Source organism: Corvus hawaiiensis, chromosome 14 (genome assembly GCF_020740725.1).
Source record: "Corvus hawaiiensis isolate bCorHaw1 chromosome 14, bCorHaw1.pri.cur, whole genome shotgun sequence".
Classification (NCBI taxonomy): Eukaryota; Metazoa; Chordata; class Aves; order Passeriformes; family Corvidae; genus Corvus; species Corvus hawaiiensis.
Window position 1 is genome coordinate 11,683,081 of NC_063226.1, and position 27,575 is coordinate 11,710,655.

The following is a 27,575-nucleotide window of genomic DNA, read 5'->3' on the forward strand; positions in this document are numbered from 1 at the left end:
AGCTGAAACACAAGAAAGGAAGTTTCCACTAAATTCTGAATCCAATTTTCAGCCCTTTCTATATCCCACCAAAACATAGTGTCAGAAAATAACTGGAAAATGTTCTATGCTCACTGCTGAGAGAATCTCAGAGCTGTCTTGCATAACAGCACATCTTTATGTGGCAGATGGATGGATCTTGGCTTGCCTGTGAGTGTGCAAGCACCATAATTTCTCCCAGCCCATCAAGAGACAAGGTAGGCAAACAGAGAGAGGCAGGAAAGAGCTCTAATGAGTGGCTGCCTTCTTCATACCTCATGTCAAAATCTTTAACTACTATGTTATACCACAGATAAACTGTTTGTTCAAGGCTCTAATGCATGGGCTGGGGCAGTCAGGTTAAAGACTGTGGCAGAGCCAAGGATGTCTCCAGACCACCAGTGCACATTCAAACTGCAACACCTGAATTTTCACTATAATTGACCTTGGGCTAACAGTGTAAACCCTGAGTTTCCCTCAAAACAGTAAAGCTGTGAGGAGTGGTACACTTATCAAGGCTGTTCACAATGATGCTTCAGGGAGGGAAGTACTTAGAAAGGGAGAATTAGAAAGAGGCTGCTCCTTTTAATCTAAGACATGGAATCAAGACTACTGCAACCATGGCTGAGGAAGCAATACCAGAGGGGAGTGATCCTGCCTCCTGTGTGTACCTCCCAGCCAAGAATGTTATTGCTATGCCAGGATGGTGGGCCAGAGATCCAGCACCGTGTGCTCTTCACAGCTTTGTGCATCCACAATGCCAAGGGACAGAACAGCCTCTGCTCTTCCAGGGAACAGAGCCTACAACCCTCTGTGTATAACTAGGACAAGGGAGAGCTCACTTGTTTACTGCAGGCAAAGAGAAGAACCAGGCTGATGCTGGCCCTACTCTCACCGGCTGCCTTACATGTATAAATAGTCACATCCCAGAAAGATGCCCATAATTGCTGAGTCTGGATAGCAGCTTATTTAAGTCCATAGCAGAGCTTTTAAAACAGAAATTCTTCATCAGCACAACCCTCCCTTGCCGAAAGTTAACATCTCTTTCACCTGAAAGACAGACTTACATAATTCTGTCTCTCTGGTGACACTAATGAGAAGCTGCTGTGGGGAAAGCTCACTCAGATCCCTCTAAGTGATTTCCTTTAAGTTGTCACAGCTGCTGGCTGCACCACAGCTCCGTACTACTGAATTAAGACCTCCAGAGTAGCACATTCTCTATGTGCTTTGTTTCCTGTATCTGTTTCCGTTCTCCTCAGATCTTACCTTTATTCTCTAAACTTAGACCCACCACAGGTCAGGGCATGAAGTGTCAGAGTGATCCTTAAACGTGAATTCATTCTCCTCCTCCCACATAACCCTCACCTGCCATCACCTCCCTGAATATAGTTACCTTTCACTCTCTCTTCTCAATCCTTTACTCACACTTTGGTCTTTTACAGGCTTAGTAAGATGCAGACCTACTTTGAAATGTGACATGAAATTTTTCATAGGATTCTATGCTCATTGTCTTTGAGTGACTCCAGATCAGACACGTTCAATTTAAAAGAGGAGTGGGGGGAAGAGAACCAAATGCAGCTAAGTTTCTGACACCTCAGGAGTTTGGCTGCCATCCTGTCTTCCTCAAAGTGTTCTGCAGGATGAAGTGTCCATTTTGAACAGAAAAGGTACCACTGTTCTCTAATCTTGTTCACAGGGATAGCAGGGCCAAAATCCAATCCAAATTGAGGGCATCACTAAAGCTGTCAGATCTGATTTCATAGGCACAAGGAACAGATGCACTGGAAATGGCAGTAATACATTAACCAAAGTCATCCTGCTATAAATTCACAGAAACTAAACCTGTTTCACCCAGCAATTCTCTAATCCTGAAACTCATCCTAACCCTGTCCTTTTTGTTCCCTTTCAATGATGTTACCAAACTCAGTGCCGCTGTTAGAAACTGTCCATAGACAAACTACTCTCTGGTTTCCATATCTGATACCTACCACTGCCTCAGCCTGCTCCTTTCTCTCCTCTTCCTTATCTCTCACATGTCATCTTCCAATAGTGGAGGCTACTGTTTTCACAGTACTGCCTGCTGCACTGCCTTCCAAATCATTGAAGAAAGCTGTGGGAAAGCAGCAAATGTACAAAGTCTTCATGGATCTTCATGGGAAAACTTTGTTCTTTTTCCTTTTGAGAAATATCAAAACTTAGACTGGGCATTTTTGCAATGCTAAGGGGTCAGTGGGATATTCTGAACATGAGATCCTGATTTCATGGGACTCAAGATCTTCATATTGCTGAGAAATCTTCCAAGCCACAGAGAACTGACCAAATTGGATGGAAATAAGACTGTCAGGGCAGACAGAGAAAAGTGGCTTTCAGGTTCTGTGGTGTGCACCTATGGGCAAGGATTTTTTTGGACTCAATATTAAGGACAGGATTCACTGTAAGTTTTCCTTGGGCATATTAGGAAGGACAATATAGACTGATACAAAGCTATAAAGTGTTCTAGAGGCATATGGACACTAAAATTTCATATGCTGGTGACTGGCAAGTTTAAAGCTATCAGCTGTGAACAAATGAGAAGGAAAGCAAAGGGGTAAAATAAATAAAAGATAATTCAGAGATATTCAGGCAAATAAAGAAAAAAATTCAAGTCCAGAAGGCACATGGGATGCTATGAGAGAAGCAGCCTGAATGGCTCGGAGGGACACGGCAGTCAGGGTAATTTATCAAGATGGAAAAATGACATTCTCTAAAACAAGATAAATTAATTATTTGCCTCAGTGCCCCTGAAGGAGAAAAGAAGCTGACAGAAAATGACATGTCATATAGTTCTCAGGGTGACAAGGAGGGGAACTAACAGAGATGCAAGGGTTGAGGCATATATATATCCCTGCAGTGCTACTTGGCTGCCCAGGGCAAAGCCTTCAGTGGATGAATACAGACAACATACCAATGGCATGCCAGCAGTGCTCTGCAATGGGGAGGGGCTCTGTCTGATCATTTTCATGAAGCTCAAGACAATTTCTAGGTCTGACTCTCCTTTGCCACAGCCCTCATATCTTCATTTCTGCCTGCAAAAAGTGACTGTGAAATCCTTCCAAAAAAGAACTCTCCTTTTTCCTTGGTGGTAGTTCAACACTTCCTGTTCACAGCTATAAACGTCTAGATAAGGTGCCAAGAAAAAAATCAGGTATGCACGCATATTGCTATTCACAAGGAAAACAGGTCAGAAGCCTTTTCCAAATTCACGTGAAATTAACAGTGGAGTGATCTGACCTTTCACAAACAAGGTGCAGCTCCCTGTGCTCTTGTTGTCTTTCTGCACATTGAAGGGGTTGCTGACTTCTGGATCCTGACGGGACCTCAGTGTAAGATAGAAGACTTACATAAGTATAACCAACTCACTAGAGCTAAAGTTGGAGTGAATAACTATTTGATTAATAGAGAGGGACACACTAACCTACAAAAAAGCAGAATGCAAAATTCTTTGTCACACTTTTCCAGATTTTAAGAACTACAATAATGATCAAAACTTGAGATAGAGACCACTAAAACAAGATCTGATATACATTTGGCATTACTGTTGGTTTACTTTCCACAAGCTCAGAAAGACTTTTGGATACTGTGATACATAGATAACAAGATTGCATGGGGTAATATTATTTTGGATCATTACAAGTGGCATTACAGGCAAGCCTTATCAACAGCTGTTTAACCACATAGAGAGATAAATTTTGAAGAAAAGATAACACGCTTGCAGTAAACTAGGAAAATTGCAGTAAACTTGGAAACTAATCTAGAAATTGTCTGTTCCTCTGCACAAGTCTGACCAATTCATTTGTCAGCTGTATATTCTCTGCCTCCAGTGTACAAAACGACATTGCGCAGTATTATCATGACACACAATGCAGGCAGGCAGTTACACAGAGATAGATGAACATAAGGTCTGGGAAGAAACAGATAAGATGGGAAATACCGTTAGTATATTTAAGCAAAAGAGCCTCAAATGAGGCTGCTTGAATTGCCTCTTTTCAGGTGTGAGCTGGATGATCATGGCAATTGTTCATTTTAGACACTCTAAAAAAGGTAATCAAAAAAGAAAAGAGAGATAATTCAATTTAATATAAATAAACTAGGATAATAAATCTCTGTCTAAACTGGGATGTAAATCCTTTCCTGTTATGCTTCATTCTATGCTTCTAAAGCAGCATGTGTGTGAATCTGATGAGGTACAAGAACTGCAAAACCAAGCTACAATGGCATGCATGGAATCACGTGTGAAGTGCTGTAACTAAGCTAGAGGCTATGCAAGACACGGATAATATTTTCCTGTTGACATTTTATAGATGCTCTTTTACCTTTGCAGAAACTGAACTTCTTACAAGCTTCACACAGTAACTGACATACTTGAATCTCTGATACTAGAATTTCTTTCAGAACTTCAACAGCTTATAAGAAAGAGGGAGAGTGAATTTTTACACTGGTAAATAGTGATAAAACAAAGCAGAATGCTTTTAAATTTAAAGATGAGAGGCTTACATTAGATATTAAGAAGAAATTCTTTACCCAGAGGGGAGAAAGGCGCTGGCAGAGGCTTCACAGAGAGGTTGTGGATGGCCCATCCCTGAAAGTGTGCAAGGCCAGGCTGGAGGGGGCCCTGAGGTGCCTGGTCTAATCCCTGCCCATTGCAGGGGAGTTGATACTAGATGGTCTTCAAGGTCCTTTCCAACCCAAACCATTCTGTGATACTATGATTTCTTCCACTGCCTCAGCCACAAGACAAAGCTGGAGAGGAATACTAGGACTAGGATTTGTCAGTGTGTGTTTTTAGGGAGTTGTTTTGCCACAAAGCAATGGTTAGAGCAGTTGGAACACCAACAGGAGCAGATGCCAGAGACAAGAATCATTGACAGACCAGCAGGTTACACATGGATCCTGTTTCTTTCTGGCTTTTTACAGAGATGTTGTGGCAAAATGTACCTCAGTTAATGCATGCATGTAGGAGCATCCTGCAGCATTTGAAATCAAGTGCCAGAGAATAAAGAAGCATTGAACAACTCTTCTGTCCAGCACAACCTGTCCTTTACATATTGCTATCCTAAAATTACTGATTGTCCTAGGGTCTGACTGAATTTCTATTCTTTGTCTAAAATTGAGTCGTCTTACTCTTTGCGAACAATAGACACCTCACGTCCCTGGACAGTGATATCTTGGTACCGTCTGCAGTAGATAGGAGCATGCAAAAACTTTGGTGATCTCATAGGGTATGTGGATGCACTGGACCCCAGGGTGGCTAACATCTCTTTGCAGTAGAATTTTAACTTCTTATTTCCTAACACCTTGTAAACGACAGTAACTTCAATGTTCCTGTTTTATGCTCCAGCTCTTTCTTGTACTTTCTTCACTTCTGAATGATCTTTTTGTATTGGAATGATTTACAGTATACACTATGCACAATATACATTATACACTTTAAGAGTGGTTTCTTTGTTTCCTTACCTTGCAGTGGAGTAATCTCTTTTTAGAGATTTCTATACCTTCCTCTAACTGCAAACTTCTGATACACACTGGAGCCAGTACATTTGCCTCTGGTGTAAGGACAGATCTGAAATGTGAATGATCTAGGTAAACACTTTCTGTTACCTCCGAGTTTGAGATTTTGGAGACTGTGGCTACACTTTGCAGATTTTTTCCTATCCTCCAAGCCATAGGTGCCGGCTTTTCTTCATTGCATTAAAATTATTCTTCCTTTGTTTATTCCTGACCAGAACTGTTCAAAACTTAAACTATTCTTATCCCAACCCACATTTTACCTTTTCCCAATTCTCCTCCCCATCCCACAGCTATGTGTTAGTTACTGGCTGGGGTTAAACCACAGTAACCTTTATAAGAGCTATCTATAACCTGTTAAGTTTTATGTAAGATTCACCCCTAGATTCTACTAAATCATTTATTTTTGCCTTTTTCCTCCTTGGACTTTCTGTAGAACTAAGTACAGCATGGTTTTTTCATAAAGGCTGAACAACAAGAAGTTTAGATAGGAAAGGACACAGCAGCTCCCTTCTTGCACTGTGTCCATTTGCTTTTAGTTTTTTTTCTTAGTTATTACACTATATAATGCCCAAAACAAGATAATTTCAGCTGCTTTTCTGGAATGCTGCAGCAAAGTTTTGGGACACAATTAAAGCTCCTGCGATCACAAAAAGCAGGCGGGCAGCAGCACAGAAGCAGCGATGGCATTTTTAAAGCTTGCAAAACATAAACCCACAGTCGGAGCACCAAAAGCTGGAAGGCACTGGGGACTCAACGGGAGCCAGGGTTGGCAGCAGCGACCCCGTGTCTCCGGCGCTCGCAGCGGCCTGCGGGCGACACCGCGCGGCAGCTGCGGCCGAACGCAACCGACGGCGCCGGGACACGGCGGCCGCCTGCCCCTCGAAGGCAGCGGGGAGAGCTCGGACTCCCCCAGGCCCCCATCGCCTGCGAGCAGCGCGGGGATACCTCATGGGAAAGCCATAATGAGCCATAGAATCACAGAATGGTTTGAGTTGGAAGCGATCTTAGAGATCATCTCGTTCCACCCTCTGCTGTGGGCAGGGACTCCTTCCACAAAGAGACTAGAGAGAAGGCAAAAGAAGCCAGAGTGCAGGTTCTGTTTGAATGAGCTAACCACTCGAAGCATGTAACTATATTAAGGAAAAACCGCACTGGAAAGTCAAGTCCATCCTGAAAATAAAAGATGAGAACTGCTGGAGTCTAAGTCCAATAGCTGAACTTCAAAGCAAGGGCATTTTCCTCCTGTTTTAAGTGAAAAGTTCAATAGACTCAAGCCATTCACTTCCATAAACCAGCCATGGTTTAAACCATCTCAGTGCTGGATAAAGTTGGCTTCTAATGGATTGTTGTCCACACATCAACTGTCTCCTACCCTTGATCCCACAGTAAATGCCTAATGCTGCATTGAAGCCCACACCAATGAATCTCAGACAGTAAATCAAAATGAGACAGTTTAAACACATATATTTTTATCTGCCAGAAGTTCAGCAAAATTTCTTCAGTGACATTTAGATGGGATGACATCTTTGTCATCCTGTCAGGAGCTGCATAAAAGTGCAAAAGCATGTAATTCCCTGGACACTGAGGCATGTGCCAGCACTTGAGCAGGGAACACTTAGCTCTTCTTAGGGTCCCTACACTATTTCTGCAAGGCAAGGACCAGCTGTATCCTTGGCCTGGCTGCTGCCCTCTGCACATCTACTAAGGAGGCATCCAGGAATGAGGAAAGCACATAATTTTTGGTGACCTCTCCCTGGAGGAAGGAACTTTCAGTCTTCTCTACTATATATCCTGGGCAGGGTTGGCTGTCAGGAAGTATTTTTAGTTTGAGGTGGTTAAATTTATGCCACATAAATCTCAGTGGTCTCTCAGCTAGCAAAGGATGGCAGATGGCTACGAGTCTCTGTAAAATGTCTGGGCTTGAGGCACAAGGCTCAATACAGGCAGCCAGAGTGCAGACCCACTCCACTCACCTGGGCTGCAAGATGGGCATGCAGAGGGTGGTGTCAGCCAGAACAAGTTATCTCTGTAGATCTGTAAGTGTAGAGGCTGTTCCAGCCCTCTGCCACTTCATCCATCCACCTCCTTCACCAAGCACAACTTAATTGCTCCGTGTCCCTGTGAACCAATAAGACAGGGCAGCTGAGAATGTTTTGCTGCCACCATATCAGCCCATTGTGGGAGTCTGTCAACATCAGTACAATCAGGTCTGGACAATCACTATTTTTGTGCTGGTTTGCTTCCCTCCCGAACGTCATTCCAATTCAGAGGAACGAGTATGTTAAATTCTCTCTTAAAACAACTTTCTGTGCATGTATTCATTTACCTTACCAATCTTGCAGAATAAAGTTGCCTCTATGACTCTTGCACCCATCTTTTAAGTTGGCCCAAATAAAGCAGGCTTCAAGAATGTAAGCCCTTAATCATGGAAAACCCAAATGGCTTTTCAGGAAAATTAATTTTCTTGTCTATTTCAGCAGAAAGTCTTCACATAACTAAATTTATTTGATGGATGTTGTCACAACACTCAGCCTTTTCACACTGAAGATTAATTGCTTCTAGAAATAGGTAAACGTCATTCACCCAAGAGGTGGGATCCCAGCTTCAACAGAATAAACAGACCTTTTCCTGCACCTGGGCACAACAGACTCCATCAGTGCCAAAGTAAGAAGGTCAATGCACAAAGAGAATCTCAGAGCAGTAGTGGGCACTACCAGCAGCCAGCTTTACTCACAGGGGTAAAATGGCACCTCCCAGAGAGAATCCCTCTAATTCCCCCAGGTCTACTTTTAATTCAAAAGAAGGGAGCAATGTTTATAAAACCATCAGAGCATTGAAATTAACAGGGTTGCTCCTACATGAAGATTTTCAGAATCAGAACAGTAAGCAGTGTCTTATTTGGAGAGAGTTTTGAAAGTGGCAGGTAATTTTATTTCGTACCTGTCCCTCTGTTGTTATCTGGCCCTCATGTCTCAGCAGTAATTTTGCATTCATCAGCAAGGCCAGTTAAAAATCGCCTGAACTGCCATTTGACCAAGTGCTTATCTGCACAACTGCACAACCCATACCATCAGTTAGGAAAAACAATTTTCCCTGGCTACTAGAGACAGCCTAATTACCTAATCTGACAGGTTATTAATGGTCCAAGTCAACAAAAAGTATAATGGATGCTGATAAGCATAAGCTGCCTGGACATTTGGCACGTACAACACAGCTAGAACTCATTACTGTGAAAAGCTGTCACTGGCCACAGGACTAAATTGTCTGATTTCTCAGGGTTTCATTTAACAGGTCTATCAACATGATAAAGAGACAAACTAGCAAGTTTAGTCCATTAATGAGGACTGTGAATCAGCTGAACAGTATAAAAGATATTTATGTAGCAGGTCAATGTAAAAATAAATCTCTGCTTCATTTCTTGATAGTTGTAACACCCTTGCCTCCATACTAGGAAGGAGAGCAGCACATGTCCGTGTTCACTAGGAAATGGGCAGCAAGAAATATGACAGAGCCCTTGTTTAAAGCATTGTCAGCGCTCCCATAACTCACTACAAGTGCTGCACTATTTCATGGGTCTGTTTTAAAGATCCAATTACTAGACTCACATGATCCCATCAGAAGAAAAACCCATCCCGTTTTCATTTTAGAGTGGAAAAAGAGACATATTACTTGCAGGTACTGGCAGCAGTGGACAAAGGTGTATCCTGAACAGCTCCAAGACAGAAAGCATTCAAACAGGATCTCATGGTACCAGTTAGTTGTTGTAATATCAGGGTCCTACAGGCCACTCTTTTAATCGTTTAATCCTTCCCCCTGAGGTGTAAATGCCTGGCGATAGCATCATTGAGGCATTTAAGGATGAAAAGAAAGAAACAGGTTTGTCCAGTAGGCTTCAAATTGTAGTTAGCACATTCCAACGCTGATAGTCGCTGGAACTGCACCACAATGCCAAACAGCAGCTCATGCCTCTAACACCCATGAGATAGGTTTTTCCCAGAAACTACTTAAATTCAATCTGGTTCATTGACCTTTTTTTAATTAAGTAGAACATATTTTATTTTGTTTTGTTGCTCCAATTCCCTGTGAGATTTTTCATCCAATTCTGTAGGTAACCCACTTCTTCGCTTAAGCATCCATCTTCTACTGCTCATAAAATTAAAGGGTTTAAGGGGGTTACCTTGGCAATCAATACTCCAGTAGATCTCATGTATGTTTTGAGACATGTCCCATCATTAAGCAAAACTGCACACCACTGAAATATTTATTTCTCTATCTCTGTAAATCCCCAGCTTCATGACAGCCACACCTTGGAAAAATGTGAGACACCTACCCGCATTAGTGTGCCCTGGATGATGTTCCTAAGTGACCTGCAAAATGAAGATACTTCAGGGTGTTCCGCATTTACAACAGCTTGTACTCCCTGAAAATAAGAATCCCAGTGGCTCACTCAATGCTTGCATTGCTTAGAGCACATTAGGGCTAAAGCCCAGATTCCAGATAAAGTAATTGATTTCTTTGCATGGTTTTTCCTCTACCCAGCAGTAAAACTACAAATATCAACATAAACATTCTGTGGCAAACTCAAATTCTTTAAACCACAGCAAAGAGAAATGCAAAGCAATTTTGCTTAGAACTGCCAAGTGAACCACATCAAAAACAGTCTTTCATTAATGTTAAATTTTTCACCACTGTTGGGGTTTAACCCCAGACAGCAACTAAGCACCACACAGCCACCCAGTGGGATAGGGAAAAGAGAAAGGTAAATGTGAGAATACTCGGTTGAGAAAAAGACAGTTTCATAGGAAAGCAAAAGCTATACACACAGGCAAATCAAAACAAGGAGTTCATTTCCCACTTTCCCAGGACAGCAGGGTTCCATTACGCATACAGTGACTCAGGAGGACAAACACCATCACTCCAAATGTGCCCCCTTCCTCCTTCTCCCCCAGCTTTATTGCTGAGGATGAGGCCATATGGTTGGGGATATCCCTCGGGTCAGCTGGGATCAGCTGTCCTGGCTGTGTCCCCTCCCAGCTCCTTGGGCACCCTCCGCCTCTCGCTGCTGGGGTGGGGTGAGGAGCAGAGAAGGCCTTGGCTCAGGGTAAATCCTGCTCATGTAACAAAAACAACCCTGTGTTATCAACACTGCATCCAGCACAAATCCAAACCATGGGCCCAAAACAACTACTGTAGAGAAAATTAACTCTATCCCAGCCAAAAACAGCACAACCACTTTCTCGAAATCCCAGTATATCTAACCAACACGAACGGCTCATATCGTCCACAAGACTATTGGTGATATTGGATGAAATTGGAGGTTGCAGACATTTAATGGATATAATTATTGTCAACAGAGAGGGGAAGTCATGACATAACCTGCAGGATATCATCATTCCTTAAAACTATTATTGGGCTAAAACCACAGTCATTCTGTTGCATTAGTTCTGTATAATTGAGCTAGACCTGTTTCTCTTTTCCTATAACTGGGTAACACCAGTTACATCTTCAACAACTACATAACTGCTCACCTGTCTGACATTCCTCACTTGCCTCTCAGTAACTTCTAGACCAGACTTTGCACCAGTTCACTACTGCAGGGTACCTGGGGGTCCTGGAGGCTCCGGGCACTCCTACATGTGTATGCAATAACACTGCAGCCCATAGCAAAGACGTGAAGCTAAACATGCACAAACAGCGAAGTCTCCTTCAAACCAGGCTCTTCACCCTGCAGATGACTTTGCATACTGCTTCACTATGAAGTTAGAAGAATTCTTCTCTGCAAACATTTCCAGAAAAAACATTATCAAAAGTGGTATTATGGAGTCCAAGAAAACACAGCATCTTTACAGAGCTTAGAGCAACCTGCAGTAATCTGAAGTGTAGTTCTCTGTTGCTATTCCTTTTCTCATTTCTAGAGTGCACATCATTTCCACCTATGGTATAAGTATCTTTGCACATCTAATGTAAATACTTTGTAAAATCTAGGGCCAAGCAAGCTAGTGATCACAAAATGAATGCATTTTCTGCTATTGGATTACAAACCCGCAGAAGCCTTAATAAAATACAAAGGGAAAAATACACAAAACGGCACAAAGGTCTGCAGGAAGTGACATAAAAATTTAATTAGTATTAGGCAAATATTCTTATGCTGTTCTTTCATGTGTATATGTAAAAACCAATTAACAGAGCATATACCTAACAGTATTTCATGATTCTGCTTTCCCTGACTATTGGAAAGCTACAACACAATCCAGCATTTAGCCTTGCTTTAGAAAGCTATTTGCTTCAGGTCTGTGTTTTGACCTAAGAAAACCTTTTCCTTTCACATCACTTGATGTAATATCAGAAATCTTACTTAATTCTGTCACAAGATGCTCAGTAAAACGAAGACATTCAGCTTCCCTCACGATAAGGGCAGTTTTTCCCCAAACTTTCTTTACATTTCTACATGTACCACAAGAGGGAGCACAGAGTTCACCTTTCTTAAGCTCTGCCAAAGAAGAGGTGGAGATAAACTATTCGATGTAGTCATAAACTGTGACCAAAGTCAGGCTAGGAGTTCACAGTGTTTTTATACAGCACACCGATGCTCAGACAAAGAATAGGGCCAGGTTTCTGCTTTGAGAAAGGTGTTACCTCACATTCAAACCATGCAGAGCTCTCTTCAAAGCCAGAAGATGCTGCAGACCTCACCTGAAGAACAGAGGGACACAGGCTGATGCCACAGGAGGGTAAAATCAAGGTAATCCTGATTGGAAGAAGCCTGCAGGCTCATCACAGCAGTGTGAATAGGATATTTGGAAGAAATTGTTCAGCCTTTCCTAGCATATCAGATATACATGTGGGAGCAGGGACAGATGAGGAAAATACACTCTTCTGACTGCACATACTGCTTTTAATGGCAGCGTACTGTGATTTTGCATTAAAACACCATCAGAAAATAGCTCCCTAAAAAAAAACCCTGAATCTCCTCTTCTGCAGCACACATGGCAACAAAGAGGGACACAGTGCAGGAGGGTCTCCTGGGTCGTTCCTTCCTTCTCTCACTCCCCCCCACCCCACCTATCTTCTCCTATAGTCATCAAAACTCTTTTTCAGTTACAAAACTGAGTAGTTATAACAATTAGAGATACATCTTAAATCCAGATTACTACAGGTTGCTGCTGAAATATTATGAAACTACTGTTAACAGCAACAGTTAATGTCCTATTCCAGCAGAGCAGTCAGACAGATGCTTAAGCACATTGACTTCCAATCTGTGGCAGTTACACTCCATGCCGTGGTTACCACTTGTATCAAACACAGCAACTTACATATCCTTAAACTCTGCTGCATAAAGATGGACACAAACTTTCTAGGAGGAGGAGAAGAAAACTCTCTGCCTCACTCTTGCTTTCCTCTCCGATAAAGTCACTGGGCTGGTGTTACCTAACTCAAATCCAGGCTGCATTTGTACCATCCTTCACAATTGGTTTCCAACATGAGGTTGAGGGGTTTGCTCAGTTCAGGTCTTCACTGCTTAGTTGTTTCCTTTTGATGATTCACTCAATTTCAATTCCAAATAGTTGATTACAGAATAATTTTATATGGTGTTTGCTGTTCAGAACTGGTTCATAAAATAAAAAAGCCAAGCAACTAACACAAATACGTCTTCCATGCTTTCAACCTGTGGAACCAAGTTATAAACTCTTCACAATTTAAAACAACAAATAGGTTTCCTTTTTTTCTAACATCCCCGTGGAGTCCTGCAAGGTCAGCTCAGCTGCAGATAACAGTTAGTTCCCTCTGTTATTGTCAACAGCCATCACGAACACCACCCCTGGCAGACTCCAGGTGCTTGCAGTTACCAAGAGTGCCACAGCTCAGAATGACACATGATTAGAGGGATGGAACACTTCTTCCGTGAGGAAAGGCTGAGACAATTGGGATTGTTCAGCCTTCAGGAGTAGGCTTCAGGGTGACCTTCAGGGCAGCCTTCTAGTACCTGAAGGGAGATTTCAAGAAAGATTGAGAGATTTGTCATAAGGGCATGTAGGGTTAGGACACAGGGAAATAGCTTTAAACTGGAAGAGAGGAGGCTTATGTTAGATATTTGGAAGAAATTCTTCCCTGTTAGGGTGTCGAGGCACAGCACAGACAAGCTGTGTCTGCCCCATGCCTGGAAATCTTTAAGGCCAGGTTGGATGGGGCTTGGGGCAACCTGATCTAGTAGAAGGTGTTTCTGCCCACAGCAAGGAAGTTGGAATGAGATGATCTTTAAAGTCCCTTCCAACCCAAACCATTCTATGACCTTTACAGTTGACACAATCCAGGCCTGATTCCCATTGTACTTGCAGTCACGAATGAGCAGCAGAACTCCTGTGGTCAGAAACCTGGGCTACAATCCCGCACACCCAGTCAGACTCTGTACCTCAATAAATCCACCAAAGGAGTTTCCAAATCACTCTATTATCAAACACAGGGCTCTCTGATCTTTAAAAAGACAAAAGTGAGTCAGTGAAGCAATCCACAAAACAGTTCAGGAACCTCACTACAGCTACATTTGTTTTGTACTAAACATCCAGGGTATTATTGAATAGCTGTGAGCACATGAACGCCCTAAAAGAAATGTACTTCTACAGACTCTCATCTATTGACTGGCTACTTCACTTACAGTTTTGTTATGGGAAAAGATACAGATGCTGTGGATTTCTACAGTTATGCCTTCTATAAAATTTCTAGTGTACTAAAGTAGGTATATTAAAAGAAAAATCAGATAGTTCAGTCAATAAGGCTGAACATGGGAAACCACTTAATGTACAGAGAACTGCCCAAGTTTCTTTCACCATTCCACCTCTCCATGCCTCAAATCCCCATAATGGCAGTAGCAAAATTGTTATAAAGGCTAGGATGAAACAACACTTACTACAGTTGCGGAAGATTGAGACACAGACAACACAAAGATTGTAGCAGAGTTTCTTTTGCACATTACTGGACAGTTCACAACTCTTTGAAGACTTCAGTCCGTGTCTGTGAGTTGGAATTAGTCACATTAGCATTTGGGAAGAACCAGGTAGCTCCATATCTGCATAAATGAACCCCAGAGGACCTCAGACAATACTGAAGAACACACCTGGTAAAGACTTGTTTCTAAAATAATCATGGCAATACAGAATAAAGTAATCAGAAACAGTTTGTCCAGTGGTTATTCTGCAGCTAACACAAGGTTATATTTAGGGCTTAAAAAGGGAAAGTATGTAGTGTGTATTTTACGGGTACAACATATTTTACAATTGTAAATGGGTAAACATCAGATGTGAATTATTTTAAACAGACTCAGCTTTCCCAAAAATAATTTATTAGCAAAGAGTGTGCGACCACTCCAATTTCACATATGAATAAATGATGCACGTAGAAGTGGTGATTTGTTGTCAAGGGCTAGGAAAGGAAGAAGGAATGTGGTCTTCCAAGGCTAGTCCAACTTTCACAGTCAGCTCCTAAATAATTTGAAAAAAAGTAATTTTCACTCTAGGAGTATGCAAACATGGTAGAGGACTGATACTCCTCAGAAAGGATAAAATATGAACCCTTAAACAGAGATAAAACCTGGTTTGTTAGTTTATTATCTAGCACTTTCTAATAAAAAATAAATTAATATTCCATTGTTTTTATTTATTCTTGGACTTGTGGCACCCTAGGTTCTACCAGTTTTTTTCTCCATAAATGCAGTCTAGAAACTTTAAAAAGTTAAAACATAGATTTTTTACATTTTAGAAGAGATGAGAGCCTCATTTAATTTTGACCCCAAAGGGGTGGCTTTAGCAGATCCAGTAAATATTACTTTATCATAACAGCACTGCTAGAGGTATCTGTGCACTAAAGAGCTCTTCACTTTTCACCTAAAGGGTTTGAGAAACAGTTCATTACAGCAGCTGCTGAGAGAACACTCAGTGCAGTATGCTTAGGTCATTCCAGGTATATCGCAATACTTTTGTGTCACTTGAACAGGAACCTCTCACATGCCAGCCCTTCATGAACAGTCAATCTCCGTCAAGAACCAAATGCAAAAAGGGAAGACTGGGGCTCTCTATTTATTTGCCTGCATAAAATCAAAGGTCTGCAGAGAGGAAAGGAACAGATCTGAAAGTGAGACTGCCAACAGATTTGGGTGGGGACACAACAGAGAGACATCTGCTCCAGGCAGGTTGGTCAGAATGAGCAGAGTGTCTGCCATCTCAACACAATGCCTTCTCCATAGTCAGCAACATTCCAATTATTATCTTATTCTTCTTGAAACTAATATTTTATTGTGCTCTTGAATATGCAGCACAGAAAGGGAAGCTGAATTGCGATGTACTGCACACACATTTTTTTTCCAAGCAGTCACGTATGCTTAATCAGCAAAAAGCACTTACATTATTTTCACAAGTTATTAACTGAAATGGGAAACCAGCTTACTGTGATTCCATTACAAAAGAGTTACTGCACTCTGGTGCAGCTGGTATAATAAGTATCAGTTGGCTTGAGAGAACTCAACTAAGGCTGTACCACAACATTCAGTCTTGCAGTTCCCCAGTATTTAGAGGATTGCCACACATAACCTAGATCTAATCCCATAAAACGAAAGAGAGATGCTGATCTTCAAGTTCACACAGATCTTCAGGCCTCTGTGTAAAACAGAAATAGAATGAGAAACCAGTTGTGTTAATAAGAATATGAGCAATCCAAGAGGTATATTGGCATTAAAGGTTTTCAGCACTTTTCATCTGGTTCCTAGAGCATCAGCCAAAGTTGATGTAGAGCTCTAATCAGAATCACTTCCGCTTTACCCAAGTTTTGCACCTAATTCTCTACTTAGCAGCTATTTCCCCTCTTCAAGCCAATAAAGATCTATGCTGAGCTATCAACCAACTCCTTGGACACTCTTCAAGTAATTTTTCCTGTTAACATGATCACATATTTCATCTCAGAACTTTCTTTCAATATCGATATAGGCAGGCTTTGTTTTCTAAGCCTAAATATTAAACTTCATTAATATATATTTATGTATGTATTTAAGGCCATATAAAGAATGCTGAAATACATTATCAACATGCCAAGAGACATCTCAAGCACAGCAAACACCAGTGCCCCTCATGCAGTTGCAACTCTGCTGTCACCCACAAACAGATGCATATGCTTTCTTTTGTCTTTCAAACAATCTGTGGACAAGGTGAGCTTTATGATTCATCTGTCACATTTTATTTTGTATGGGAGCCAAAGAAAACCAAGAATGCAGTAGCAACAAGGTTGGTTGAACACAAAGTAATGAAAATATATTTAAATCCCACTCTTTTAGGGCATTTTTCAATGGCATTAAGCAGCAACTATGACACAGGTTGCTCAGCTCACGACATGACACAATACAAATCCAAAATAACAACTCAAACGTCAGTAAGCAGTGTAAATGTGACCTGCTTGAGAACATCTGAAAAATACAGATGTGTTGTGGGTTGACTCTGGCTAAACACAAGGTGCCTACCAAGCTGCTCTCTCTCCTCTTTGACAGAGAGGGGAGAAAAAAGGATATTTTCATAGATTAATATAAAAACAGCTTAATAATGCAAAAGCAAAGGCCAGGCACAGAAGCAAAGGAAGACAAAAGATTTATTCTCTATTTCCCATTGGCAGAAAATGTCCAGCCACTTTTGGGGAAGCAGGGCTTCGGCCCATGTAGCAGCTGTTCTAGAAGACAAATGTCATAATAATAAATGCCCTACACTCTTTTCCCTTAGCATCTATTGCTGAGCAGATATCATATGGTCTGGGATATCCCTTTGGTCAGGTGGGGTCAGTTGTCCTGGCTCTGCTTCAACATGGGTCTCTTCCACCACAGGCTGCAGTCCTTCAGGAACAGACTGTTCCTAAGTGGGTCCCCCATGGGGTCACAAGTTCTGCCAGCAAACCTGCTCCTGCACTGGCTCCCCCTGGGGTCATCTACCTGCTCCAGCTTGGTGTTCTCCCTGCGATGCAGGTGGATCTCTGCTCCACCATGGACTGCAGGGGCACAGCTGCCTCACCATGGCCTTGCACCACAGGCTGCAGGTAAATCTATGTTCTGGCATCTGAAGCACCTCCTGCCCTTCTTTTTCACTGACCTGGGTGTCTGCAGAGCTGCTCCTCTTATATTCTCACTCCTCCCTCTGGTTGCAGTTGCTATTGTGCAGGTTTTTTCCTCTTCTTAAACCTGTTATCCCAGAGGTGCTACCAGCAATGCTTATGAACTCAGCCTTGGCCAGCAGTGGGTCCATCCTGGAGCCAGCTGGCATTGGCTCATTGAACATGGGGGAAGCTTCTGGCAACTTCTCACAGCAGCCACCCCTGCAGCTCCTCACAGAAGCTTTATCTGCTGTCCAGGTTGCTCTTGCATTTGGTTTGTAAAGTAAGTAACTAAGTAACAAAACTTAGTCACTTCTGGCTCTTGGGAGATCTCATTGGAATTCCTGGGCATGCTCTCCAAGATTCAGGGGCTTCTCTTTGACCACAGACATATGTGCAACTGTAACACATGTAACTATAAAACAAGCACATCACTGGGTATTTCACATCCAGGAGATTCCTTGATGAAGTTCTGACAGTTTCTTTAGTCAGAGGAAATTAGATCACTCAAATCTTGTTTCCTGGAATTGACAGAAACTACATTAGACATCTGTAGGATGCATAGAATCATTGTTTTTTCCATCACAAATGAGTCCCTAAGCCTTTGAACACAATTAAGGTCTCGTGAATGTGGCAGTCTGAGCTTTATGAATAGGGCAATAAAGTATGAAATGTCAAGAAAACGCCATGTAAAAAACCCACTTTCTGTAAATGTTATCCAGAGTCGTCTTTCATACAGGCACCTTACTTTTTCAGGAGTTAGCATCACAAAGTGCTGTCCAAAACCTTCTCATAGAGGGTGCCACAGGAATAGGTTCACAAAGGTATTGCTTCAGGCCAAATCAAACTGTTGTAGTGAAAGGAATGAAGTCGAGGTCTGAGTCAATGAAGAGCCCTGCAGCAGAGCAGTGAGACAGCAAGGAGAGAGGAGAGGAGAGGAGAGGAGAAGAGAGGAGAGGAGAGGAGAGGAGAGGAGAGGAGAGGAGAGGAGAGGAGAGGAGAGGACAGGGACAGGGACAGGGACAGGGAGAGGATTTGCTGATGGACTGCAATGCCAGGACTAACCAAAAGATTTTTGACAGGTGACAGTGAGGAAGCATTTCTGCACTGACAGCTTCTATGTCTTCAGCTAGAATGTAAACAGATCCAGCCTTGATATGAAGACAGAAAACTCCACCACTTTTGTTGTTTCAAAACTTAGATATAAACACAAGGATTTTTAAATCTATGCCTCATTTCTAATCTAAATTTGTCTGGCTTCAGTTTTCAGCCACTAGTTTTGTGGTTTGGGGGTTCTTAGCCCTTTTCTGCTGTACTCTGTAAGACTCTCTAGAAAGCAGTATTTCATTCTAATCCCCAAAATCAAGATCTCAGGCTCAAGTCATTTTGTCATCTAATTTATGTCAGTCTCTATCAGTACACCACAGTAAGATCACAGAACTGCTGGAAGTCTCCCTGTGCAGGAAATTGTTTCCAGGCCTCCTGTTGAGGAACCACTGCTGTAACAACACCGACAACAGAATTATAGCAGGAGTGGAATTAGAGATCTCCAGAAAAAGGACTCAATCTTGCACGGGTTTGTGCGCTTTCCCTTCGCCTGCTGGCACACGGTACTTTGCAAGGTCAGCCTTAAAACGCTGAATTCAACAAGTGTAAGTTCATCAGAAGCAATAAAGGTAAACCCTAGTGACTCTTCTCCCTCACTCCAGGGTCTCAGCCGGGGGCTGTCAGCCCTCACTCCGGACCCAGCCGCAGCTCTCGAGGAGCCGGGCACGGGTCTACCGCACAGCGGCGAGCACTGGCACAACTTCACCGCAGCTGCTCCGCGCCCCCGGACGAGGCTTGAAAAAGTTACCGCCGGCCTGCGGGAGCAGGGGGAGCGGGCGGCACGGCCTCAGGGTAGTGCACGGCCGTGGGGCAGCCCCGACGGGGCGGCTCTCTGTACGGCCCCGGGGGAGGCGGCCCGGCTCCTGCGCGGCGAGCGGGGCCCGGCGCGTCCCACCCCCGGCCTTGACGCCACGCGCTAATGAAATGCTAATACCGGGGCGCGGAGCCGGGCGCTGCCCGTGCCCATAAAACGCGGCGCGGCGTGGGGGCCCTGCTCGCAGCCATGCAGAGCGCGGCCCCCGCCGCCCCGCCGGCCCTGCACCTCCTCACGTCCTACTTCATCGACAGTATCCTGGGCCGGGGCCCCGCCGCGGGCCGGCACGGTGAGAGGTGGCCCGGTGAGGGGCAGCGGGGTCGCTCCACGCCCGCCCGCCCCAGTAACTCCGCGGTTGTCTCCCGCAGGCGCGGAACGCGCGGCGCCGCCGAGGCCCGATCGAGCGCGCAGCCCCGCGGAGGAGCCGCCGACGGAGGAGCGGGGGGAGCGCCCATCCGGCTCCGAGGCACCGGGTCCGGTGAAGAGGAAGCAGCGGCGATACCGCACCACGTTCAGCACCTTCCAGCTGGAGGAGCTGGAGCGCGCCTTCCGCAAGTCCCACTACCCCGACGTGTTCACCAGGTAGCGGCGGGAGGGGCGGGCGGGGCCGTGCCGGGGCGGCGGGCAAGCTCCGGCTCTAATCGTGTGTGCCCCCGCAGAGAGGAGCTGGCCCTGCGCCTGGACCTGACGGAAGCCCGGGTGCAGGTGAGTGCCGGAGGGGACGAGGGGCGAGAGAGGATTGAACAGAGCGCGTTTTCCCCCTTGCTCAGCCGGGCGAGAAGGGAACCGCGGCGGTGCCGGGCACGCGTCCTGTCCGCGGCGGGTGGTGCTGAAGGGACGGAGGAAGGGGCGCGTTACCTCCGTGGCGGGGAAGCGGCGGCTCAGGAACATTCCCAGGCTGAGCTTCACTTCCGCTTCTGCTGCCGCCGTCATGGGTCGAAAGGCAGGTACTATCTCCTGAGTTTTAAAACAGGATTTAAAAAGAATAAATCAGGTTGTTTACAGAAAATGAGGGGTTCTGTGGGGCATCCAAAGTTAGTTACCAAGGCTGCAGTGTTTACATCCTTCTTTTGCCCTAATTTAGCTCAATAAAACTGTCACTCTTCTAAATGACTGGTTAAAACAAATGAAAGATTAATTTGACATTCATATATGACAGTCAGATCCTGTCCAGGAAAATTTTATACCCATCTAGGCTGTGATTGTAGCAATGCCTGTAGAACTTCAGCATACCTAGACAGACACTAATCACTTGTAGGCTGCAGTTTGCTTAAACTACAAATGACCCTTAGTAACTTTTCCTGACTCTGCATTCCTGCTTAACAATATCTCTTAAAAACCACTTTCTTTAGATTCATCTCTTGATAACCTAGAAATCCCCATTTTATACAGAAATTATAGCTTAAAAAAAAAAAAGGTTATTTCAAAATGCATGGAGGCTTTCAAGTATTTATAAGCTGCAAATGACAATTGTACTAAATTTGGCTTGTGCTGTATAACAGATATTGATGGTTCCAGCACAGCTCTGGGTATGTGCCTACTTGTGAAAGACTGAGAACTGGTGCAGCTGCTCAGTGTGACAGTCCTGCTTACTCCTGTATAGCTTTGATGCTGTTAATGCCAGATCCTTGTTTGTATACTTTGTCATTACTCCGGTCACTGGGTCTGCAATGGTTCACACCACAGTTACAGTCTGTAAAATTGTAACTTTTTTAGCTTTTTATTTTAATACGCACCATCTTCAGAAGAAACATTAGAAGTATGAATGGTACTTTATAATTGAGTCAAAGAATACCTAGATTAATTTTTCATCTCTCTTTGGTGGACTTGGAGGAAATTATGTACCCTCCCCTCTTCTTAATACCAGCAATGATTAAAACCTCTAGTCACTGACATGCCCCACTCTCTGACAATTACACATGGCATCTCACAATGAAAAAGACATGGGTGAAAAGCAGTTAATTTAACTGTTACTGTCACATTCCCTTTGTGGGGTACATACTTTGTAGACCCTGTGAAGGAATGGTGCAATGGTACATGGCAAAGAGAAACTCATCTTCTAATGATTCAACTAAAGAAAAAAAAATGGAAATGTTTGTGTTTGATGGAGTCAAAAAGGAATTAACAAGCGAAATGACAGAGTTGATGCATCCCCAGTAAATGGAAGGAACAGCAAAGAGCTGTTCCTGGTACCTCTTTGCCTCCTTAATATGTCAGAACACAAGTCTCCTGGGCACGGAGCACAAAGTCAGCACAGTTGCTTAGTGTGAGCTTACAGTGCACAGAGCCAAGCCCCAGTTCCTATCCTGTGGGAGACAGGGTGCAGCCTGGAGGGAAGGAGATGCATAGGAACAACAGGGATGTACTCTACTTAGCAAACTACTGTAATTACCAAAAACTTGCCGCATATGCCCATGCTCATAGTTGCTCTATAAGGCATCCTGTGTGAAATGAAGACTTCAAATCCTCTCCCATGGTACCTGGCTAAATCAGCTGACATGGAAAGTAGCACCTCTTTATTTAGTTAAGCGTAAAATCAAGAAATTAATCTTACTCAATGCAGTCAGACCATTTCTTCACCTCAGTGTGTTTTACAAATTGAGGTTTGCTTCTCTGGGGAGAACCCTCCGTCAACCAGCTGAAATGGGTACCAGCCACTGCATTGTTCCTCCTCTTGCCTTTTGAGTCTTACATGAAAATGAACAAAGAAAAAAAATTGCATGAACATATGCTCATTCCATCATCACTTCAAAGAGATCCCTCTCACCCAACCCCCCCTTATTTACTTTTATAGAATAACAATGATGGCAGCATTCCTTACCTTGGGAAAGAGGTAGTCAGAGAGTTTGCAAAACATTTCTGTAACCTGGAGCCACCTTGGCATGTTCTTCAATAGCATTTGCATCTGTTGTTGCCGTTCTGTTTCTCATTATTCATATTGTTAGGATGGAAAGAAAATAAGAAAAAGTTAAAAGAATCTTTTATCTTGTTTAACGTGAGGAGTAAAAGGTTCCATAGGTATTTCATTGCCATAAACTACATCAGTTTTAAAACACCGGCTTACAGATGTATCTGATCTAGACATCCTTGTCGTATTTTCTCATTACGATCCTCTTATTCGCTTACAGCAGAAGCACAATACATTTATGCACATCTATGTATCTTTTTGTCATCTTTAGGTATTACATCAATTAAATAGGATACATTTCTAAAGAAAATTACAGCAAGAAAGCAATCAAATTTTACGTGCTCACCTCTTCCTTTATAAAAGGCCTAAATCTCTTGTCAGATATGCATGATGCTAGTAATTACAAATATAATCTGGGTAATATTTAGCATACAATTCAAAACTTGATGGTTTAAAACTAATTTTTGAGTATTAAGTAACGCTTTCTTTCTACAGTATTTTGCCATTGATATTACGGTCATAAAAATCCTAAGACTGGTGTAGCAGTTTCTATTATGGTTAGTTTGTCACTTCAGATGTATCTGAAAATAGAATAAAGGCAAGTTAAGCCTTTATTAGAAGCAAAGGAAAACTGCTTAACAAAAGGTTCAGGATGACTAATCCGAATGTTAATGACTATAATGTGTGCAGTAAATTTTGAAAGTTGTTTGTCATGTCAGTCTAAGGTATGAGGCATTGGTCTGCTCCTGTTATCACTTGAACCGATGAGTTTGTACCAATAAGGAACCAAAAGCCAGCTTTTTTTGAATGGTCATTATTAGATATCTATGCTGGTATTTCCTTCCAGTTTGAAAAATACAAAACCTACCAATGACTAAATTTTGGGGTTAAGCTCAAAATTACCTGTAACATTAAAAAAATTATTTTGTAGTCAAAGTGCACGTCTGAGTGATTTGCTTTAGGACAGAGAAAGTAGAAAAGCAGATATTTAATTTTGTGTTAGGCTTCTTTATGAAGAACAGATTGAAGAACAGTACTAAGATTTAGTAAGGACATGAACACCTTTGCAGCATTTATCCTTTTTAGGAAAGGCTGTATCTGTATATCTGCAGTGTGAGACAGTTAGTGCCCTTTCAATTGGATTTTTTTTTTTCCATAGAAAACACTAACACCTTTGAGTTGGTGGTCTTCTCTTGTGAGAGCTAAGCTCACTTACAAATTCAGGATTGCTGGTTAACAGTGATTTAAAATCATCTGATCCCAGTAATTTAGTTTTCCTTACCAGACCCCTGTCTTGGACTAATACAGGTGGAGTATCTAGTCCTCACTGCCATGCAGGCATAGCTGCCTGGCATTTCACAGGCTCAGATATTCCTTTGTAAGACATCTGACTATTGAAAGCTGATGGTTGCTGGAGGAAAGACCAAAGAATGAGTCATAACACTCAAGAATTTCAAGTACCAACTTCAAAAATTTTGATGTTCTGATTTTCTGCTGAGGGCACCTCCCTCTGCAGACTGCCTGTGAGCGAGACAGTTCTGCGTTACACGCGTAACCCAAGGGGTATAAATCCCTCTTCCAGGAGAACAGGAACTTCCTGGTGTAAAGATACTGTATGCAATGAGAGGACTAGCGTAGTACTTCTTCAGCTGGATCCTGAGAACCCCAGAGCAAGTGCTTTGAAAGAGTCAGTTCTTACTGACAGAAAGAAACAACATCAGGCTCGGGACAGCAAGGCTGGGGCATGCTGCAGCCTTGTTTGGGGATCAGCACCCCGGTATGTGGAGGGCTTTTCTCCCAAACACACTTCATGTCATTTAAGCACCTGAAGGTAAGTCAGATTGCTGGAAGTGGTCATAGGGAATGGCTGAGGTAAAGCAAGCTGGGTCCCCCAAAACCTGATTTTTAGATACTTTAGATGCTATTTAAAACTCTTGGAAAACATTTTTTTTACTGTAATATAATTGCCACCTCTTGAATGGCTTTGTTGAAATTTAACTTTCAATAAATAAGTTATGAAAGGAAGAATGATCATTTTTAATAATTGCTCTTGCATTTCAGGTGAGAGGTATATATATTGCAATGGCTTTAAAACGTGACTCTTCAGCCAGAGAGTAGTCAAATTTACAATATTTATAAGTGATTTATTTTGTAATAAACCCACTAAGACATTTATGAATGAATCTTTTATATTAAAGAAGTGGGGTTTGGTTTAACAGTAAATATTTTGCCATCCATATCAATACGTGCCATGGTATCTGGTAGGACAAACTGCAGAGTAAGTTCAGCTAATGCCTTTGTAATTTTTTATTGAAGGTCTGGTTCCAAAACAGAAGGGCAAAGTGGAGGAAACGTGAAAAAAATGAAATTCTGGGGACTGTTCCAAGAATCTCCTTAACACACCCACTTGGTCTATTTTTGGATGTTCCACTGAGTCATTCTCCCCTCCTAGATCACACGTGGAGGTCAATGCCTCTTCCAACATTGGCTGTGCCGTCCATGTCCCCAGCTTTTAGTCCTTCAACCTTAGGGCCATTTGGCCTCAGCAGTCTTACCTGGACTTCTCTCTTCAGAAATCCTATTTTAAATCCACATTTTGGAAGGTATAGAATAATTTTCTTTTTTCTAAATCTCAAAACTGTTAAAAATTCTGCATTTATATTAGTTTGCTACTCGCATGTTCTCAATAAACTTACTAAAATGGGTTAGTTCCTGTGTAGGGTCACTTGATTAGCAACAGCAAGATTTAGGTTTGAGTCATGATAATAAAAACCTAATACGTAATTGATTTTGGAAGACAAATTGTGCATACTTACTGCAATTTTGGTGTCACTGAACGCTAGTCTTCATACATACTGCTGTGACCTGTGTGGCTGCAGCTTCATCCTTCTCTCTCGCTCTCTCTCAAGTATAAATACATTACATATAAAATATGTAAATACAATATATATAAGTATATATAAATATATAAAAAATAGAAGAAAGCACTCTTGCTGAAATTAGAGCCTGTATCTTAGTACTACATTAACAGAAAAACAAATGCTTTTCACATGGAATCAATTGATCTGAACAAATTGTCGGCATAAACAGCTATATAAATTGGCCTTCTTATGAGGTGGTTTATTGCTTTCACAGAACAGGCTACAGTATCCAAGGTTTGTTTAGAAAGGATTTAGCATGAGGGGTTAAGCAAATGGTTGCTGGTTTAGATATCTGCATGCTATGTCTGATAATCTCTTGTTCGTTTTATTTAAAAGTGGTTTGGTTTTTTATTTAGGGTGGGGTTTTCTGCTTGTTCTTTTTTTAAAGGGCAAGACACTATACTGCAAAATAAAGCTAAAAAAAATGTACACTTGGAAGAAATTGGAAATTTTGGAACTTTTTTCCCTAATACTTTGGTGGGGGGAAGCTGCAACTCAGAAAGTATTTGTTCTCCAAAACAATTCTTAATTTGGGTAATATTGACTTCTTTCAAATACAGGTTTCTCAATGCTTTAAATCCTCTCGTGACAACAGCTTCAGTACTAATGAAAGCTCCTGGACCCCCGTCAGACCCTGTTCTCACCGCCTTCACTGATCCAGCAGCAGTTGAAAGGAAAACGTCAAGCATTGCAGCGCTAAGACTCAAAGCGAAAGAACATTCAGCACAAATCCCTCAATTAAACCTCATCTCCAGTCTTACAAACACTAACAAAGAACTTTGTTAGGAGCTCTCCCACAGACTACAGCCACGGATGGGAAACTGAATGCCTTCTCCAATAAGTAGCTCTTGTTAGAGAGACACATTTAAAAAAAGAAAACACACACAGAGCTGTAGTTCCTGCAGCTTCAGTAACAGACTGAAAGGAAATAAACCTGCTAAACATTGTTTTCCTTCATTACAACAAGAAATCAGGTAGTATTTTGGCTTGTATCATCTCTAGCACTGCAGAAACAGAAGCAGGAACTATCTCATCTTTGTAAATCAGGTTAACATGTATCTGAAGCTTTGAAATCGCCAAACTCACCAGAAGCTAGTCCAAAAGCTCCAAATTCTTTGTAGGAATAACCAGTTTTCTAAGCAATTCTTAATTTCTCAGGAGGAGCTCTTACATGCAGTACTTGAGACGTAAGAATCAGTACACAGTTATCAACTTGGAGACCATGCTTCATGTTGAAGTGCAAATGCCAGTGAAATATTGCATTCTAGACAGACTTAGCAGGTACAAGATGGGGACTATTTTCAGTATGGGCTTTTGATTCAGAACTAGGTTTGTATAAAGAGTACCTTGTTTCAAATTTTAAAAAAAAAGTTTGCTTTATGTTCAGGGTGGCAACATCTTAATTAAGAAAGTTTAACCTCTGTACATGAACTGTATCCTGTGAAAGTAGGTTAGCAGTGTGCAGTAAATTGTGTGTAGTTCTCTGTGTATGTATATACATGTCAGTCAGTCCCTTATAGCTGTAAATATGAGGTTGCTGAATACTTTTAGCAAGATTTCTGGCACACCTTAGCAGACCAGTAAATTAACTGATTACTTGTATATTTTGAGACATTTCATGCCTTGAGTAGATTCAGAATTTAAGTGAAAACTCAATGTGAAGTGTTAAATTCTTCCTTGGACCAATGTTGAAATGAGTGAAAACAGAGGCCTTACTGAGCAGGAGTCTACAGTCGATCACAATTCTGGACTGCAAGACAGGTCATTTTAAGTCTTTGCTGAATTTCCCCATCCAGGACATGGGAGTGAGAACAACTCTCCACAGGCCTGATGCTTTAGTGTAAAGTGAGGATACGTAGTATCCTCCTGGTGCTTTAGTGTAAAGTGAGGATAGGTCATTGTATCCTCCTTTTGCAGCTCACTTGCCTACCTCACAGGGCTGTTGTGAGGACTCATTAAACAAACATGACACTGTGCAAATGGCAGAGTTATACAAGTGCTAATTTTTGCTTCACAGCGAAAAAGAAAGGCCAACAGTTGGCTGCACATGGAGATGACCTTTCCCATACCTGTAGCAGAGGTCTAAGCAAACTCTGTTCCTTGGACAGCATGGAACTCCCCTACTGATGCTGCCTGGTTCCTC

The 27,575-nt window shown here is 42.4% G+C and overlaps 1 protein-coding gene and 1 long non-coding RNA gene across 4 annotated transcripts; one reads left to right on the top strand and one right to left on the bottom strand.

Moving 5' to 3' along the window:
• Nucleotides 1-3,623: 3,623 nt before the first annotated feature.
• Nucleotides 3,624-20,551, bottom strand: LOC125333408. The gene is made up of 3 exons (XR_007206843.1): nucleotides 20,462-20,551; nucleotides 7,539-7,683; nucleotides 3,624-4,089 (listed from the first exon to the last, which is right to left on the bottom strand). It is a non-coding gene; the product is annotated as an uncharacterized LOC125333408 (long non-coding RNA).
• Nucleotides 19,447-27,412, top strand: LOC125333406 (homeobox protein ARX-like). Of its 3 annotated transcripts, XM_048319282.1 has the most exons (5): nucleotides 19,640-19,892; nucleotides 19,972-20,185; nucleotides 20,263-20,308; nucleotides 24,828-25,114; nucleotides 25,993-27,412. In XM_048319282.1, the coding sequence occupies exons 1-5, from the start codon at nucleotides 19,793-19,795 to the stop codon at nucleotides 26,216-26,218; spliced, it is 873 nt and encodes a 290-aa protein (XP_048175239.1). In that variant the 5' UTR covers nucleotides 19,640-19,792; the 3' UTR covers nucleotides 26,219-27,412. The 3 variants fall into 3 exon arrangements, with proteins under 3 accessions (XP_048175241.1, XP_048175240.1, XP_048175239.1); XM_048319284.1 differs by lacking the exon at nucleotides 25,993-27,412 and having other exon boundaries at nucleotides 19,447-19,892; nucleotides 24,964-25,047; XM_048319283.1 differs by lacking the exon at nucleotides 24,828-25,114 and having other exon boundaries at nucleotides 19,480-19,892; nucleotides 25,993-26,176.
• The last annotated feature ends 163 nt before the right edge of the window (nucleotides 27,413-27,575 follow it).

Bases quoted from the DNA above. Each gene is read 5' to 3' on its own strand.
- LOC125333406 (XM_048319282.1), top strand. From the start codon at position 19,793: ATGCAGAGCGCGGCCCCCGCCGCCCCGCCGGCCCTGCACCTCCTCACG. The intron at 20,186-20,262 runs GTAGCGGCGGGA...GTGCCCCCGCAG, and splicing joins TACCCCGACGTGTTCACCAG to AGAGGAGCTGGCCCTGCGCC. The intron at 25,115-25,992 runs GTATAGAATAAT...TTTCAAATACAG, and splicing joins TTAAATCCACATTTTGGAAG to GTTTCTCAATGCTTTAAATC.